Below are 20,599 nucleotides of genomic sequence, written 5' to 3'. Positions count from 1 at the left end.
CTTCACTAGTTTTATGTTTCACATTTTCATGGAGAAAAATTATTTTTCTTTAGAAAGCAGAAACACCTAAACTTTGAAAGTTGCATTCATTAATCTGTTATTCTGCCTTCATATCAGAAACCTCTTAAGGTATTTATTTTCTCCAGCTTTCAAAGAATGGTAATTTTTTACAAGCAAATGACCACACAATACACCAGAGCTGAGGGAGTACCATTATTTCCTGTTCACAACAAACGAGCTTTTGCAATGATACCTTGGAAGAGGATTCACAGAACCAGAATTTGAGATACATCACTTGCAACTCTTAAAGAAAGCCCCCTGAAAAGCTTTAAAGAAAGGGCCTTGAAGTTCTCCTGAAAGCATAAGAACTTTTTTAAAACAAGGATTTCCCCATCCTTTTTTAAAGAGGGCTTCCCCTCAAATCCTCTGCATAAGACAGGAGGAGTTTGTTAACAAACTCCCCCTTGCCCTACTTTAGGTTTGCTCTCATCACAGTCCATACTATTTCCCTGGAGTCTGAAGGAAAAAATAATGCCTTCCATCACCTCAGAGACTATGCATCTGCTCTTTGCTCTGCTCATCACTTTCCTATCCTTTCTTCACATTACAAGGCCTCTGTTTGCTGTTCCTTTATCACACTCTCCAGGGTATCGTCTTTGCACTCTAGAAGTTTTTCCTGGTTATGCATGCGTGTAGAAGAAATAATCACTTTTCTCTTATGTAGGTTCTCTCTGATCGAGAGTGTTGTAGTCAAGACAGACGATAAGGCACCCTTCCCCCACTTACAACTGCTCATCCACACCCTTTAACACAAAACAGTAAATCAAATACATGTGAGCTGCCTCATGCTTAAATGCAGTAACACGATGTCTATGAAAATATCATGCACTATGAAGCTTAACTTTTAGGACTATGTTTTCACTGGGTTGTAAGTTTAATCATGTACAGAAAAAATACTGTAATTGCATAGTTGAATAGATGTGATTATTTGTATTTCTAGCAAAGAGAAATACTATTGTACATGCTTGCAAATGTAGTTACATCAGAGCTTGCTTATTAATTACAACTGACTTCCTTTTTGATCCACCATCTTTTGTTGGTGATTTTCCCATTACACATAATTCAGATTTTAGGCCTGAGCATTAAAAACAATAATAGATTATATAATATACCTAATATCTTAGAAATGGGAACAGATCTTTATGATACATCAGATATGTATCAGCCACAAATCTTCAAATGTACTATAATGAGTAATTTAATTCACCCAAAAAATCTTTCAATAAATTGTTTTAAAGAATGATGAGAAAATTTTAAACTCAAGGTTTTTATTAGTTTAAAAAAAAAAATTAAATGTTCATTATAATGCTTTTCACCCCCAAAAAATCAAAGTAATACATAAATCTAAAAAATATATTGATAAAAAGGTTGAACTTTTCAACCCATACCTGTTCACTTCTAATGCAATCTCATTCTAAGGTAGATCAGATGAATTCTGCTCTGACAGCTGATTTCTCTCCACTGACAGAAGAAGGTTAAACTGACTAGCTTGGACCTGGAAAACTACATTTTAGATGTCTAAATACAGAGAAAATTAAAACCAGCCACAGAACTAGCTCCGTAAGTGTAAAATGGATATAACTACTTGAGCTGTAGTGGTAAGAAAAACACAGTTAAACCTGTGAATTACAATATGGTATTAGTTACAGAAAAGAATAAATAAAATGAGGACATAACTGCTGGACAAGCAAAGCAGATTCATTGAAACCTGCTGTATTACTTCAATAATAATTTCAGTATAGACCTTAAGGGACCATTATTTCTCAGAAATTATATGTAACCTACTCTTTATGTGAGCTTAATTTCATGAGCCAGATGTTTTTAATTTTGTCAAACTATGCAGAATCAAATGGCTACCAGTATGATTTAGTTTCTGATTAAGTAGCATATTTTTGCTTCATTGATTCTGATTAATTTTTAATATTAATGCCATACCTGTTCTGTCAGGTATAACTGGAAAAATTTAAAATATTGTCAGATAAAATTCTTTATGTGCTCAACTTTCTGTCTTAATCTACTTCACAGATGAATAAAAGGAGGGATAATTCTTGACAAAAAAACCCCCCAAAACTTCCCTTGATATTGTTGCCGTGCAGAACAATGACAATTACGAAGATTCCCTAAAGCTAAACAAAAAGGAACAGTGATTAAAAAGTACTCTAAGGACTTACAGATACTCTTTACTATTATCACCTCTATGTGAACATGCATCTAATTAAGGCATATACTGTTCTGACTCAGCAGACAGTGCATTCATCATAGCAAGCCAATTCTCATAACTTCACTGAAGCTGAGAGGAATTACCACTCCTATGGTTTCAAAAGGGCCACTTATGAAATAAAGTTCCAGAGAAGTACAGAATTATTTCAAGCAGAAAAGTATAACACAGTATTTTTACTTACAGAAGATACAGAGGATTCACAAGATCATAATTTAGATCTTCTAAAACTGCCTTACCATGGTGTAGTTGTGAGCCACCTTCATAAGCTCTGTGCATCCTTGCGCATCAGCAAATGCTCGTATTCCCAAACAGTTGGATGGGTGCAAAAGCTTCATTAGAAAATGGCAGCAAACCTCTACTACTTGTGGGAGCTGAAGCAGGCAGGCAGCTGCTAGAAGATTTTCAATGGTGTCTTCTTTCAATTCCAGGCAGCCTAAAAAAAAGGATTGATTACATGTGCAAACTTATTTACTTGGTATTTACGAAACATGCAGTATCAAAAGATCTTTTATAAATAATCCTAGCTCTATATAAATAACTCTACAGAAAAAGTGAAGAGAAGGAGGACTAGTCTCTCCGACTGGACTCCTCAGTGACCTGAACATTACAGTATTAGAAACATTTCTTTTTAAACTACTACTAATTCAACTATATAATAGGGATACAAAGAGAGACTGTAAAGTGTGGAAAGGAAGAGAAGACTTAGGAATACTGGTTTTGTTTCTATAATGAGACTAAACTCTGAGTAAGTATCTGGATGCCAACCAGGCTGTGATTTTTTTTTTTTTTCCCAATTAAATTGGTGATAAAATTTGCATTATCTTTAGTGGTACAGAGCAAAACTCACAGCAGTTTACCTCCCTGCAAAGAATGAAATAACTGGCTAACGTAGTATGACTAAAACCATTAAAATGTCTTCAAAATAGGGCTTAAAATCTTCAAACTTTGTGTTGCTTATTTGTAATGTGACTTTGGGATTAATTTTATCTATGTAACGTATGGCAGGCCTCTCACAGCATACAGTTGTTGTAAAAGACTTTATATTAGCTAAAAGAACATATATGGATGCATAATATTTATATTCCATTAATTCTTATATTGGACTTAATTTTGTAATTTCACAAATCATTATCTTTATCTTGCAGACTGATACATTTTTTAATAAAAGGTAAAATAGAACAAAGAAAACTTAAAAAATAATTTCTTTTAGTGAGCAATAAGTGTCATTCTTGTCATCATGCTCCACCCCAACCTACCATTTTTAAATGATTTTTTTTTACATTAGTATCTCTTACAAATCTCTTACATTAATAACTTAAGAAACTATACATTAGAGATCACAGGGATGTCTTGGAGAACTGGAAAAAAGAATAGGAAATTAAAATGTGAAAATATAATATAAATTGTAAGAAACTAGCACTTCTGATTTTATTTTGCTGTTCTTGAAAAAATCTTTTCAAACTATAAGAGGATTAAGGGTATATTGATCTTTCTGTTCAAAGTGATGTAGTTCAACTGTTAGATAAACTCACTCTCTTCCCCACACAAATTTTGTATTTGTTGTCACATAAAGAGAAATCTACAAATCTTAATAGTTCTATCACATGGCATTGAGCAGTTCTAAAATCCTCAACTTCACAACAGAATGCCATTGAAAAGAAAAGCTGCTTTATATTGCAATACCAAACCCAAAATATAATAAACATAGCACCGAAGATCTGACCTTTTCTCCTTCCACTGTATCTGGAGCTTTTAATATAAGATGGAAACTGGGAAGTTATACTTTACTATATTAATACACTTTTTTGTGTTAGAGCATCAGATCAAGTACACAGCATAATTTCAGTAGTTTTCCTCTGCTTATTTTTATGCATCTATTAATGTCACATGAGTTTCTCTTTATGTTATCTGACTTTTTCTCATAATTTCTGTCCACCATGCGTTTACGCAATGTGGTCAGAAGGCACACCCAGCAGCTGATTCTTGGCTGGTCCATATATTTATCAATGACACTCCCGCATTTGCTGCCTGTTTGCAGGTAACCACTGTCTCAACACACTACTCATTATCTAGAATATAGTTCCACTGTGTCATGTGGAAGCTATAAAAAGACAGTTGTTTTCAGGTTAAAACTGATCATCGCAGTACAAGAAGGAAGAAAAATAAAAATGTGCAAAACAGCTGAGAAAAGTAGATTGACCGAGAAATGTGCTGATGGAAACAAAATTAGAAAAATGGAGTTTTAAATCTCCTTTTCTTATATGCTATTTATTTTTCAACAACAGGCTCAAAGAAGTCTCAGGCCCTACAAAGCTGATCCAGGTAACGTTTGCAGAATGACATAAGGATTAGAAAGAATCACCACCCTTTATGAAGGAAGGTAATAATGTCACAGTTTGGCTTTTTATCACTAAATGCATCCTTAGGAGAAGAACCCAAAGGAAACAGTTGAAGCCACATCAACCTGTTTATTTTCAAATTGAAGATATTTTCCATTATCTGTAAGGAAAACTTGGATACTAGTAGGATTAAAAAAAGTTTAAGTCAATGAAAATTATTATCTCTTTTATAAATTACATATTTCTTTATGTAACCAACATGACCATTTTGAAGGAGATCCTTCACATTTCTATGGAAGAGAGTGAAGTTTCTGCCTTACACATTAATCAAGGGAGGAAACACACAGTGGCTTCGGGGATACCTGAGGATGTGAATATATTATAGCTTGACTTTTAACTGAATTCAGAAACACCAATTTCCTACTTAATATATCTAGGATAAGAGCTAGAATATTACACTCAGCTTGAGCTAAAAAGGAGTTTACTGTGCTTCTTTCTTTCAGAACTGTCTTACCCTGCCTTTTTTTTGTTTTTCCCCCCTGCACAAACATGATAAGAAGTAAGATAGGGCTCTCCAGGATCCCATTTTTACAAAGCATTACCTTCAATAGTAGATAAGTATCTAATTCACCTAAATGCTTTCCAAGTCTTACTTATCTTCATTTTTAAACATCAAGACACCTTCACAAGTTTGGTCACAAGGGCTGTATTCACTTTTTCAGAAGGGGCTGTGACATTTTTATACGAAGTTTTCTGAGATACCAAGTGTTTAGCATGGCCAGAGTTTGCAAAAAAAGCTGTTAAGAGCCTCAGTATATACAATGTCAATTCTTCAGACAGTTTCATATTGACAATTAGAAGATCCAAGCATCTATTGAAAACTGTTTAATAGGATATTCAAGGGGGCATTAATATTACTGCTTCTTCAATTTACCTCCCCTTCACATTTTTATGCAATAAGGAGCTTGCACGAGTACTTCAGCCTGAGCAAAACAAATTAACCTAAGCTTAAAATCTCATTTTGTATTACATTAATTAGGATAAAAAAATATATGAGAAAAAAACAATCAAAAGAACTTTAACGGATTCTAATTGTTATTCTAAATTATAGTTCTATTTGTGACAAATTTTATGTGTATTGCTTATGCAGAAATTAAAATGCCTGTCTTTAGGATGCATTCTTATAATGAACACATAAATTTTATTACCTCATTACCAAATGTGAAGCAGAGATAATATATAAAAATTCCCTGATAACTTTATTCTTTTGCTAAATCTTTTTCCAAATTAAGGGACAGTTTGGGGATTTTTTTCTTTTTTCTTTTTTTTAATCTTATCTTTTGCTTTTATTCTTTCTTCTACTCCTTAGGCTACACTGTTACAACTAATTTTGTGTATAGGGAATCACTGCATCTTTGACCACCTTTGCATGACATTAATAAGGTCAGTGTGTGTCACAGGAATCAGCCTCCCACAGCTATTGACCAATAGGTATCAATACAAATATGGTGGGACCACTCAGTAGGTACTGCTCACTTGCTCCGTGCATAAGCAACAAATTGTAACCCAGATCCATAACACATGGTAATAACATTTCACCTCATGTGCACAGTAAATTTCTTCTCTCTCGTAATTATGCATTTATCCATTTATAGCAAGACTCTTCAACATTCTTAAGGCAGCTGTGAGTAAGGGCGTACCAGTGAAGTCATGGGAAGTGTCAAGGAATTAGAAACAAAGGCTAGAACTAATTCCTTTTAATCAGGTATTTATCTTTTTAACTTTTCTATTTCATGTGCCTTGATCAGTTGTGTTGTGGTTTTGAAGGGTTTCTGAATGGAATTATTTCCATAGGCTAACTGGTCATAGGAACACAGCTTCTCTATTAGGTCTCCATTTTTTAAAATAAAGACAGTTAATGGTATCAGGATAATATCTATTCAGATTTTGCATAATAGATAAATTGCTTACAATTATGGTTACAAGAAGAAATTGCTTTTTTGAAACAGCAAAGACTAGAAAAAGCTTATAAAAAAGGTGCTATAATTCATATTGCTATAACAGACCTTTTTGCCATTGCTTATCATTAACCTTACCAAATCTTAGGTATCCCCCATGTAGCCACCTGAGCTAATCATCTGAGATCTCCTTTTACAGTCAACGGAGAGAAATATGAGGTGTTAGAGCAGTTTTCATCTACCCTGTTTCAGTCATCTACTTTAGAATGAGATTAATCACTCCCTAAGAGTGGCTATTTCTTGCTTTTAACTATAAAAGGAGCACCTTCATTTGACTTACTGAGACACCGTTGATATTTATATTTGCTGATATGAATTCAGTTCATCTGCTCCCAAACATACAGTACTGGAATCATTGGTATCATCAGTACCAGGTGCTGAAGTGTCTAGAAATGCTTTACACCCTTTAAACACTCTTTGGGTCCAATTCTGACGATCATTCTCTCTGTTACTGTCAACTCCTGGTACTGACGTAATGTGTAGTAATCACCTCTTACGTCCATCCATGAATAGCAGCCAATGAAGAACGCAATAAAAAGCATTTAAACATTTTTTAGTCTCCAGCTGATTTCTGAAGTGAATGTTAAGGTTTTGATTTTGACCTATGCCTTAAAAGATAAATTCTACATTGTATCATCTCTCACACTTTTCATAAAGGTGAAGTTGTTTTCAGACAAGAAAACATGACAGACAGTATATTCACTTTGCAGAGGTTTCTCCTGATGAAACTTCTTTATTTTCTGTTAAATATTTATTTGCTGCAGACCATAGTCATTAGCTGCAAGTGAGGAAAACAGGCCCTCTATGGCTGATTGTGCTTATTTCCTTGCAGTTTGGCATTTAGCATCAGTGAAAATTCAGAAAGGCAGCTCATTTTTTTTCTGTAGATATTCAAATAAACAAATAAATACTACCCCAAAGGGGGTAGTCTCCTACACAAACACTATTCTTTTTTAATCTCTGTGGATAAAATTCAACTCTTGAAAAGGACAATTTATTTTAACTCCTATTCATACAGGGGACTTAAAATTATTTTTTAAAGTAATTTAAATTTACATTTCTATGAAATAATCTCTAAAAAACATTTAAAGTTAAAATCAGGGAAGTATTCACTTGATTCAGATATATAACTTTTGACTATGATTAGATACTTGATTATATTGTCAGTTATGGTGCTAGGTTTTGAACTCTTCACTACCAAACATGACTTCAAAATTATGGGAATTTTTAATTTCAAATATCAATTTTTAGATGAAATTTATAATTTAGTATTATTATGTGTAAAAAATAATTTCATAAATGATTCCGCAGCCATAAAAATATGTAGTTTGCCAAAAATGAAAATATCTCCATCACAGTCATCTGAGAATTCTTATAAATTAAATAGCTTCACTCTTTGAAAACACTGTACAATTATTTACACCCTAATATTGCTAACTCTTTGTTTGAGTAAGCTGACTAAACTGGCATAATCACGTGGTCATTTGTAAGTACTGCCAAAGTCCACTGTATTTCAATGGTGTGGAAAATTACAACATTGCAGAGTGATAAGGAAATCCTATTAACAAATTAAAATCCCCCCTGAGCAGGAACCTTCTTGCGAATGTCTGGCTAAAGATCAGAAAAGTATATTAGCCAAAATATGCCATGATGTGGTACCTTTTCATCTCCTGGTCTGAAAAAAGAAACCAAAAAACCCTCTGTTGTATAACTGAAATGTCATGTTTTTAAAGAAAATTTGTCTGCTGTCTTATAAATATCAGCTTTTTAGAGAGACCTTAAGATGCTACTTTCTCCTCATGAAGCAACTGCCATTTGTGTGCCTTAGTTCACCTTAGATATTTGAACTTAGTCACCTGTAAGATATACATACAAATAACAGGAGTAAAAACAATACATAATTTTAGCTGTGAGTCTGATCTTCATAAAACCTTTGTAGAAACTGTGAAGAAAGATACGTTAGTGCTCTGAAACACACCTGAAGATATGTTTTTCCATTGGCTATAGAAAAATTGTTAAAATATGAATTTCATTGTTGGTATTATTTGCTGAAGATTACTAGTTTGTACTTGCGTAGATGATCAATATATTAATAATTACATCACTAATAATTCAACTATTATACAGTCATTATATTTGGAAATTTTAAGATTAGTTTTATATAGAGAGAAATACAAACTCACAGGTTAAAACAAACAAAGAAAAAATCCCAAGATAAATGTTACCTCAAAAATAAAAAAATATAAACAGGATTTACTAACTAAATTTCCAATAGCACAAATCTTGCATTCATCCACTAAATAGGGTGGGAGATGACAAGAATTATTCCCAAAAGCTCATTTCAGATATAAGGCCTTAGTTTCCCTTAATTCTTTTTAATCAATGGACTTCAATACTCGGGTTTGCTTCCAGACTGTAGGAACTTACTTTTGTAAACAAAAGCAAACTTCATACTGAGGAGGGTGGGGAAATCTTGTTCCAAAAGACTTGTACCGAATACTAGGTATATTTCAGGGAGATTTTATTCCAGTGGTCGCTTTCTGTTGATGGTGTGAAGGGGAGTATACCACCTTTAGCTTCCAGCGCACTGCCCAGGCTTCCAGAACTATGCCAAATGACCTGCCTCACACAGGTCCTTTTGCTACTATCAAAACCACACAACACACACTCTCAGTATCTGTATCTCAGTTAAGATACAGCCCTTCTATTACACTGAACACAATCAAGCCCTGACCTCTGGGGGGAAAAAAAAAGGGGAAAAAAAAAAGAAAAAGAAAAGGAAAAATGTCTCAAGGACAAAGGAGCTCAGCTTTCAGGTTTGAAGGAGCAGTATTTTATTCTCCACATCTGAAGCTAGCTCAGAAGCAGGAATACTCACCTCTGCCAGAATAAGCTTCTCAACTTCTCAGGCTATGATTTGGCAGCTAATGCTATGGTAGCATAGAGCAGCTCAAATCCATGCTTAAAGAACAAAAATTTACAGAGATGGAGGCATCAATTGCCAACAAAAGAGTTTTGCTTATGAGTCCACCTTACAGCCTAATGAAATCTGCTTTGCTTTGGACTGGATTTCACTGCTGGGAGAAATGAATACTACAGTTGCATCCTGTTCTGTGGGAACATTTCAGCACAGTCGCTGTGTGATGGGCACAGAATAGAAAGGGAATGAAGGTAATGTTTTACAGTGCAGGGACAGGAGCAGAGAAAAGCCTGAAAGGTGAGGACCTCTTTCACAAACTGCCATTGTGATTTTCCCGAATTTTTTGCTTTCCTTTGGAACTGTGGATACACAGCTAGGCAGCTGAGCTCAGCAGAGTGGATATGGGTACACGTCTCCACTGCAGGAACTCCAGAAAGAAGCACATTTAGGAGGTAGCCCATGTTATAGCAGCCTGTCTGATCACTTCACTGATGCTGTTTAGGCAACAGCATGGCATGCACCGGATGACAACACAGGGGGATGGCACTCCACTCATAGGAACCCTCTCACTTTTCAGGCATGCCCTTTATTAACATTTAGTGCTTGGTTTATTACCTCTTTGGAGATGGAGAACTTTGAACACAGCAAGGGAGAGCTTTAAAAATGCACCTTGCAGTGTACTCAGTCTAACTGTTCCCCTCCACACTCACTACTTCTCTGAGTCTGCCTGAATTTATTCTTACTGACTTCTCAGGAGTAGCAGGTTTCACCACAGTACAAGGAGACAGTCACTAGCTATCTCCCCATAACAGTCTCGATCATTCTGGACACTCAAAATTTATGGATATCCAGTTCAGAGCTCTTTTCCAGGCAATTCTCATACGCTGCCTCAAAAGAATGAGAAAACAGCTGGTTCCTAATACATAATTGCAAATTTTGTCCCTTAATGAAGTATCCTGGGTAAAAGGAGGAACAGTAACAGTTCATTGTATTGTATGACCCCAGAAATGAGCAAGGACTTAGTGTTTCAGAGACAGGAAGGGAAAACATCTGCTCCAGCTGGACACAAGATCCTCAGAGCAGGGATTGCTCAAAAAAAAAAAAATTTAAGGAGGCAGTCAGTCTGCAGTTGGTTAAGCTAAATGGGTCTATGAAGATCCTTCCCACAGACCTAACTACGTGAAAGCCCACAGTTTGTTTCAGGATCAGAAAGACATTCAGTGTAGGAAGGTATTTGATTCCAAGCAGGCTGGCACCCACAGGTGGAGGAGGATGACAGTCGAGTTCTACAGTTACAGTGAGGAACTTTGGAAGATTCTTGCATTGTACGTACGGACAGTATAGCTGATAATTCAATCCAGGAATAATCCTTGGTGTTGCACTAAGGCTTTGCTGATACATAAATAAGAATAAATGAGGAACACTAGATGAAAACGTAAATCTTGTCAATTGCTCCGGCATTAGTAAGAAAGTTAACCAGAGCAAAGGTACATATGATCTTGGAAGTGTAGTCAATGCAGAACATCCGTGGACAGATAATCTGAATGACGGCTTTGCAGATCATCAGATCACTACCACCTTCCCACTTCCTAAATTGGAGCAACCCTGATAAACAAGGCTTCTGTGGATAACTGCAACTCCCTCTTTATTGACTCCTGAAAAGGAGTTTATGACAAGTATCTGTTCCCGGAAGAGAACCTCACAGGGGATCTTCCATATCCAGAAATTAAGTATATTCAAGGTCTACCACCACCTGGTATGACTTATGACCATTTTTCTGTACTCTCCATTACACAATGGCTAACAATGTCTTCCAGGTCAATTTAATTACATTAACTTGTCCTTTTATCACTCATCCCAGAGTTCCTGGAATAATTGATCTCCCATCTGAAGTGAATGGAAATTCACAAGGGCTTATTCTGTAAAAGTGCAAAGTCAACCATCAAGTGCATGGCAGAGCAAACGTAGTGGGACAGCAGCAGGTAATAGTCTCCTGCAAAAAGTGCTAGATAGAGATGGTGCATGTTCACAGGGGTCTTTAACATGATACCACAGAACAAACAACTCTTGAACTTACTCAACATGTCACAGAGGTAGAGGCAAAGATCTTCACAATATGCACAGTATCAGGGGTCACTCCAGTTCTCAATGCAATGAGTATCTCCTAGAGGGGAGTAGCCTGACACACTGTGAACAAGCTACCATCACCTAAGAGCCAAGGATTGTTTGTCTGAGCAGATGCCTTTAATAATATACATACAGCCTTACATTATATCTATTAAGTTAAGCTTCTCTGGGACTTCCCTCTAGCACTGAGGCCAATTGGAATGAAATGGCCTCAGTTACACACTAAATTGTCATCCTCCAAACCATGGCAGTCACATTCAAACTGCATGTTGAAGAACGATCCTGTGGCTGCGATAACCCCTGGACTGTATGAACACTATAAATTGGCACAGGCCAAAACTATGCTAAGTATCATTCTCACTGTTTATTTGTATAGCCAACTGAGTTTCAGCAATAAAAAAACCCAAACAAACCACAAAACCTCCCCACAAAAAAACCCAAACCAAAACCAAAAAACAAACCTCCCTGGGATATTCAATTAATAAAGTTTCTGTTCTGAAGGAACCTAAGGGTCCTTGTGCTTAAAAGCAGCTTCTTTCTTGCTACATCCCTGCTGTCTGCCCTCTGTGTGTTATTAGATATAACACTGACAGAGAAGACACTTGACAGTCCTTTAATTAAAGAATCCCCCAAATAAAATCTAATTAAAAGCTATGCAGTAGGGCTTGAACCTCTTCCATGTATGATCCACACTCTATTTTTTTTTTCAGATGTGCATAAATAAATCAAGGATTTTTTGTTTTCTATTAGTTAACTGATTTTTGCTTTTTCAGTTTCATTAACGGTATGAAAGCACCAGCCTACTCTTCTGATCACTGCTGGGAACCCATACTAATTAGATAGACTGAAGCAGTCTGAGAAAATCTATAGCAACTTCACAGCCCTGTTGTAACTTCAAAGGAAGGCTCCCAGAGTCACCAATGGCAGCAAAATACCAGAAGATCAATCTCTAGTTCCAGTCCTTTCTAAAACATTTAAGCATAATTGAAAATACTGAAAACTTAAGTTTTAAGATCAAGAAAGAAGCATTACCTAAGAAAATGAGGTAAAGAAACACGCTTCTGTGTTAGTCCTTATCTTGAACTCTGAAAAGATCAAATACATATCCGTGTATCCCAGGGCACTAGGATCTCAATCCTAGATTTTCTGCTATCAATCATCTTGCTGCTTGAAAAATGAAACATACTTTCTGCACATAAGAGTTGGCTTCAGAGTTCCTCAGCTGGCTCACATGAAACATTTAATAGACATGCAAAAGAGGAAGCTTTGTTTTCTCTTAAGTTATAGTTCTGTTATATCACAGACGAAACATACTTTGTTTATTTGAATAAACCAATCAAGTGCAGCAACATGTGGATAGATTACACCCGTACTTTCTATTGAAATTGCGTATTTTTACTGGTCAAATATATCCTTTACAAAAAAACAGTGGGAAAACCTTTGTGGTTTACCCTTGTGAATCCATGCAAACTACAAGAAGCACATAATTTTGGTGCAGCGTTTTACTAATAAATCTATAATATCTCTCTCTATATATATATAATTTGAATTACACAACTTGTAATTACATTCTGATTTAGTTTATGTTATTAGAAAACTTTGTGCTTATTTCAGATAGAACAATATGCAGCCACTACCTTATTAATTCATTTACAAAGTTGTTATTCATATATATATATAAAACAAAAACCACTTCCAAAAGAACCCCAAAGCCCATCTAACATAGAGTTTATAGTACGTATTTTTACACATCTCAATTTTTTCAGCTTTAATCAAATTGTGGCTTACAGGTACATCTATCACTTTAACTTTACAATTAGTCATGCTGCCTCTTCACAGAAAATTTAACACCTTTTACTATCTTTAAATCAGTATTTTTGGCAGTCTAATTTTCTGTCTTCCTGTTACCACTCTTAGATGGACAGCTGCCTTCACTTAGGCGCAGCTCTTATTGAGGCTGTACAGGACTTGATGCTCTGCTGCTCACCATGTAATACTACCTTGCCAATTATTTAGAACTCTATTTGCTTATACATGAGTGAACACAGTCCAGCTTCACAGTGTGTCATGACCCTGTCATCTACCTATTTAGGAGATACAGAGAGGACAATTTAGCACTGTATAAAGCCTTTCATAATATAACTAAGTACTGTGACTCCTTCATTTAACAGAGTAGTATTTTCTTTAAGAAGTAAAAAAAAAAAAAAGAAAAAAGACCAAAAGTATTGCCTATTTTAAAAGAAGAAAAAAAAAGTTTAAAAAAAAAGTGAAGCAAGCAAAAAAAAAATTAACATTGTATCTTACTTAAGCATTTGTCCAACTTTACTCATAAGTGTAGCTTCAAAAACATGACTGGATTTATTTCATATGCTGATTTCTCATAGATGGCAAGCTCTTCCTGAAGTTGATTAGAGTTTAAAATGTTCATTTTCCTTTGCAAAGTACATAATATCCTGACTTCACACAATTGGCAAAGAGACAATACACATCTTTTTTGTTGTTGTTGTTTTCTTGTTTGTTTTTTTTTTCCCTAAATTAAATTCACTAGTGTTGCTACCTGGCTACTTTTTCTTTGTCTCCCATTGAGATATTATTTAGTTATTTTTTACATGGTAAACTTTTTTAAAGGATCAATATTTATACAAGAAATTGCTCTTGATAATAAACAAACATGTCATCATGAAAATAGGACATCTTGAAAATAAATGTAGCCTTTATTTTGTAGAAGTTTTTTTTAAATGTATGCATATGTATTTGATCTCTACATATAATTTTTGTTTATATATCTGTATCTTTTACATTTATATAGTTAAATAAAATTGTTTAGGACCTATTGTAACAGAAAATTTTTTGAATGATTAAATACAAAACCAAATAAGGAAGAAAAATGCTACTTTTTAATTAGGTCAAAGAAGATTGAACATTTTCCCTTACAAAATGAAAGCCTGAAATACAGAGTTGGTTTAAAAGTTTTAAATCTAATAAATAAACAACGAAGAGTGACAGAACGGCTTATGGAAGCTAATATGATGGTAGCAAAATATTATCTTTAGCTCATGGTGTAAAAGAGTTCTGATTCTCTACTGGATCAGAATTCTGCTTTATCATAAACATCATTAAATTCCAATATAAGTTTTAAATAAACATAGGAAAATAGAGTGATTTTGAAATAAGTAAGATCTACTTACTTCCTTTTACATTTGTAGCAAAACTTTTTTTTTTTTATTTTAAAAGATTGAGACCTACAGTCGTGAAGTAGTTTTCAAGATTTCTTTAGGTTTTTTTTCATTACTGAAAAAGGGAAGAAGCTTTCACATCCCATATTCTAAGACTCCTGGGAAAAGTACATTTGTAGTCAGAAATGACATATTTATGAGAGATTATAAAAATAAAACCTACCACCTTTAGAAAAGCTTCAAAATCACATTTACACCAAAAATATACTTTAACCCTTATATTTCTTTTCCTTTATAACTGGAATAAAAATATGCCAAATATGTTCTAAAATAAAATTTTTACCTCCCTAATAATATTTAGGATGTTTCTGACCAGATTCAAAATGCATTGAGTTGCAGAACTGAAATTATAAAAATTCAACTATCTTACTGATGGTTTAGTTTGTTTTTGTTTTTTCTTCTCACTGATGGCTTAGCATAACAAAAGATAATATCAAAGGGGTTGTCAAGCAGTGACCAACCTTTCCATGCTGGTCCAAACCAAGATCAATTATGCTAAAGGAAGTCTAAGAATAGGTCATATACGGTGGTAATAAATGTTGACTTTGGAATGGATGAACATTACTCTCTGTGTTGCATAGTTTCATGTTTTTTAAGCTGTTAATGACATTAGTAAGTAATCTGCTAAATGAGGGTTTATTGTGTACAATAGCAACAGATAAAGTAGTGATTTGCACAAATGAGGTGAAAAGAAATTATTATTTGTTATTTCTCACCTAAGTAGAAACTATGAGAAAACAAACAGAATTATCAGACAGCAAATTTGGAAATACCAAAGGAAATAATATATTTTACAGAGTTTAACTCACTACCACAGTATGCTGTAGAGGCCGAAACTACACGTTTTCAAAAGGATTAGACAAATGCACATTTGATCACTGACTACCAAAGTAGATGAAATTATGTTCCATAAAGATGGAAGTTAGGAGGACATGCCAGCCAAATTATGACTATTCTTATCATGCTACCAAACATCTACTATCAGATATTATTACTGACAAGTCTCTAAGTTAATGCATTTATGATCTGGCCCAATACAGAGGCTCGTCTACCCCCAGTTACAGAACGTGTTTAGAAAGGGACAAAAGAAAGAACGTTTATTAATGATTTTTAAAAAGTAGACAATATAATTTTGTTGTTTTGAACAAACTGGAATTATCACCTATTTCAACAATTTAGAGGAAATGGCACTGAACAGCGACTTCAGAAATTCTGTCCAGAAAATCATGTCCTTTCAGAAGCATATAGATGTTTCTGGAAGCACAAGTAAGAACCATTTTAATTAGCAGGAGTTAAAAGGAAAAAATGAACATACACAAAGCAATGTGTAACTAGTTACCAAACTAATATTATTCCCTTTTTTTGTACTGATGGATATAGCAGATGTTAACTACTCTCCTTTCAGATAAATATACCTATCTTTCTTCAGGTCTCTGATGTACAAAACCTCCCCTCCACTAAACTTTAATTCTGATATTTTGCAACAGTATTTGATTTTATTGCTGGAACTGAAGGGTCTGTTATCAGTACAGGACGCTTTTATCTATAGCAATACTTTTCATAGATATGTATATTTTACCTTTCTTGAACTACTACTTAATATGTACGATTCATAGTAAAAATGAAATAATTTCACTAGATTCTAAAAAATATAAACCTGGCTGAATTACAGTTAATATAATGTTGAAATGGTTCCCTTTTTTAAATCACATCTAAAAATATTTGCAGTGTAATACTCTTAACTTCTGAGTTTTTGCAAAAAAGCCCATGTTCAGCTGTATTTTGCTGAAATGTTCAGTTGTCCCCAGGGAAAAACTTCTCTCTAAGAGCAGCAACAATAATTGATTTTTTTTTTTTTTTTTTAATCTCCTTGAGCTAAGAAGGTAGTGACAGGAAAAAGAAAATGGAAGAAGAGTGAATAACTGCCCATTTGTCAAAATGGTTTGCTATTCCTGGAATAAAAGAATAAAGAGCTAAACTAGCCACAGACATGACTTGCTGAAAACCTTTTCACATATTGTGCAGTCAGTAATTGGAATTTGGCAGCTGAATTCTCCAGATATTCTGTCTAGACTATGCTCCAGATTACAGATTAAAAGGCTGAAGAAGAATTTCTGCTGGCTGCTACACAGCTGGGTATCAGAACAGTGCCTGTTTCCTTTACTTTTTAGCGTTCCCCTTGCCCGTATCCATGAAGCACAAAGAACATGAACTGAGTCAAAGGAAAAGGGGGCATAAACTAGACTGGTGGTAAATAAGGAATTGGAGGGCAAGAAAAGAGATAAGAAACTACGAAGCTAGATGTGCTGGCTTTGGCTGGGATAGAGTTAATTTTCTTCATCATAGCTAGTATGGGGCTATGTTTTGGATTTGTGCTGGAAACACTGTTGATAGTACAGGGATGTTTCGGTTATTGCTGAGCAGTGCTTACACAGGGTCAGGGCCTTTTCTGCTTCTCACACCACCCCACCAGCAACTAGGCTGGGGGTGCACAAGAAGCTGGGAGGGGACACAGCCGGGACAGCTGACCCAGACTGGCCAAAGGGATATTCCATACCATATGACGTCATGCTCAGCATATAAAGCTGGGGGAAGAAGAAGGAAAGGGGGGACATTCAGAGTGATGGTGTTTTGTCTTCCCAAGTAACCATTACGCGTGATGGAGCCCTGCTTTCCTGGAGATGGCTGAACACCTGCCTGCCGATGGGAAGTGGTGAATGAATTCCTTGTTTTGCTTTGCTTGTGTACACGGCTTTTGCTTTACCTATTAAACTGTCTTTATCTCAACTCACGAGTTTTCTCATTTTTACTCTTCTGATTCTCTCCCCCATCCCACTGGGGGCGAGTAAGCGAGCGGCTGTGTGGGGCTTAGTTGCCGGCTGGGGTTAAACCACGACACTAGATAAATGATGAGAGATGGTGGAAAGGAAAGGGAAGGGAAAAGAATAATGTTTAAGGGGACAGGTTTTGATCTAGCAAAGAACATGGGAAAACAGAATCATTAACCAAGGAGCAAACACTGTGTTTAATTTCAGTAAACTGAACAAGCTTGGGACCATGTTCTAAGTATTCCCTGATCACCTGTGAGTTATCACTGAATTGTCCATAGCGCTGTTGAATGCTCTTGCCCTCTGCACAAGGATGGCCACATTCATGACAAGCCTGCGTATCCACGCTATACCCAAGGTTTGTTAGAGAGATTGCTAGTTGGATTTGGCTAAAACTGCCAGGATCAATATATATAATTCCAATGCCTGCAAATGTTCCCTAGCACTGTTTAACTTACTATCATAACTGTAGCTAAGAAATTTAGGAGTTTGATAAGACATCTGATGCAGAGAAAAGGAATAGAGAAAGAAATAATCTAACATGAATTTCAAGAGATAAGGACACAAGCTGAGAATAAATCAAGATAAATCAGAGTAAGTCAGGACAAAGAACCTGATGGAAGAGAAATGCAAGACAGAGTAATCAAAACCAGAATGGTCCATGGCATCCGATATGTATTCTCTTTTAGCATGCAAAATGGACTCATGTTTCCTGAATCTCATCACTCATCACTCTTCTCTTGTCAGCAAGTATTTGGAAATTTCCTTTTCAAGTGTAGACTTAAGAAGACATTTTTTAAGTCTTATTTGGTCTCCAAAATGGGTTAGAACTAAAAGGACAATGGTGGATTACCACTGCAAGTGACAGAAATTAGAGAGTTTTATTACCACCTTAAGTTTCTAATTCTTCAAGGTGACATTACAATGGCACATAATGTTGCCATTTTTAAGGTAGTTTGGGCTTTATGTGACAGTTTAAATGAAAGAACATTACAGATGCAAATTCATATGAGGCAAATTAGAAAACACTGGAATTACACTACCTGTGGAGTTCTCTTTTCATCCATTTGTGGTCCTTAATTACCTAACCACAAGAAGAGACCTCCAAGTTTTCCACCTCTTACAGTAAACAGAGTACATCACATGACATAGACAAATCAAGGAGAGTAAAGCAGCTGAAAATCTTAATCTTTTGCAGAAAGTGGAAGGAGTTTGCTTTTTCTTGTTTTTCATTACCTCATGCAGTCTCCAAAATTCTCAGAGATAACCAATACAGTTCTGAGATAGCGTCATTCATATTGAAAATGGTTTTCCTTCATTCTGTATCTCTTTCTTTTCTTAATCTACACTTACATACTGTCTTTTGTTGTCAATATTAACTGTGCTGTATGTTTTCACATGATCTTTTAGTGAAAACTGAGGCAAAAGAACCATGTAGTACTTCAGTATTTCCACAGTTCGTTCCCAGGGGAACAACACTGTCCCTCATCTTCCTCCTACCTCCTCTTCCTCTTACCACCTTCTTACAGAACGATTTAATGTTACCAGTAAGGTCTTTTGCTATCCTGTGCCAAGGTATTCTTGATTTTGCCCTGGTATTCCTGTGCCATTCATTTTACACTCATACCTAGTAATCAGATTGTATCCTTCACATGCTTGATGAGAATTACTTACATGTTTTTCATTTCATGGATCCCTAGTTTGAAACCCTCTGGATGATGCACATTCCTGAATAGCAAAACCACAACTGAAGGGAGCAGGCACTACCCTTTGAACATGTATAGTACTATGTAAGTGAAGATGGTCTGACATTCCTAGAACCTGAAGTTTCTCAAACATGATTCTCAAAAAGAGTATTTTTAACTTAAATTATGTTTATTTGCAGTTTCTGTTTTCTATTAAGATGGTAAAGTTATTATGTCATAAAATAAACAGCACATATCCTGATTAAATATATCAAAGCAAACAGCAACTTATGATTAAATTAATATATGTGTATTTAGAGAGGATTAAAACTGCAAGGTATGGGTTATTCATTTAAAATTGAAGCTAAAATCAAATATTCAATAGAAACATCATGATAAAATACTGTTAATTTAAACAATATGAGGATGTCATTTAGGAAACAGAAATAGTAAACAGTATATATTTTATACTTACATGATTCATAGGCAAGGGGAGACAAATCCAGACTACAAATCTTATTATTGGCATTTCCTCTCTTTTGATTACTTTATTTTGTAACTTTAGCATTCTTTCATATTAATGCTCTTCAGATACATTGTGCATAACAGCTCGTTTAAGGATAAAACCCAAATCTATTATGCATTAAAATGTAATAACTATTCAGAAGGAAGTTCTGAGTTATTAACTCTGAGTTGTGAGTCATTCATAAATTTACATTACACAACAGAGTACCAGCCTATAACAGGAAATGAAAGTGACAACGTCCAGCTCAAAAGTTTTATTATTTAAAATTTTAAAAGATTTATGTGATTATTTAAACTGAAATTTGACTAAGACAGTAATATAGGGCTATTCTTCAAAAAATACAGCTGTTCCTTCAGTGATCTCATGTTATCTGAATCATGTGCATATGAGGCACTCTTTTTAAGTATTGGAAAACCAAGAAAAACATTAATTTTCTAGACTGTCCTCTTATACTTACCAGGCCTGAAATATTTAACAGTTTGGAGATAAGAGATGACAATCTGAATTCAGCCCTAGAAATGGTAAATAAGTATTTTGACTGATTGAGATTAAAAAGAAAAAAAATATTTAGAAAATATATATAATTCATTGGCATGTAGCAAACAAAACTATCAACATCTTTCTCTATAGGAAGTGTAA

The 20,599-nt window shown here is 35.0% G+C and overlaps 1 protein-coding gene across 1 annotated transcript in view; it reads right to left on the bottom strand.

Annotated features, from left to right (window-relative positions):
• Window positions 1–20,599, bottom strand: part of KLHL1 (kelch like family member 1) — a 266,155-nt gene that overhangs the window by 158,415 nt on the left and 87,141 nt on the right. The window contains exon 4 of the mRNA XM_076363042.1: window positions 2,518–2,714. Within this exon, the coding sequence (XP_076219157.1) occupies window positions 2,518–2,714 (197 nt within the window). The remainder of the gene's footprint in view (window positions 1–2,517; window positions 2,715–20,599) is intronic.

The sequence above is a fragment of the Aptenodytes patagonicus genome, chromosome 1 (assembly GCF_965638725.1).
Source record: "Aptenodytes patagonicus chromosome 1, bAptPat1.pri.cur, whole genome shotgun sequence".
NCBI classification, from domain to species: Eukaryota; Metazoa; Chordata; class Aves; order Sphenisciformes; family Spheniscidae; genus Aptenodytes; species Aptenodytes patagonicus.
This window is presented reverse-complemented; position numbering and strand designations above follow the sequence as displayed.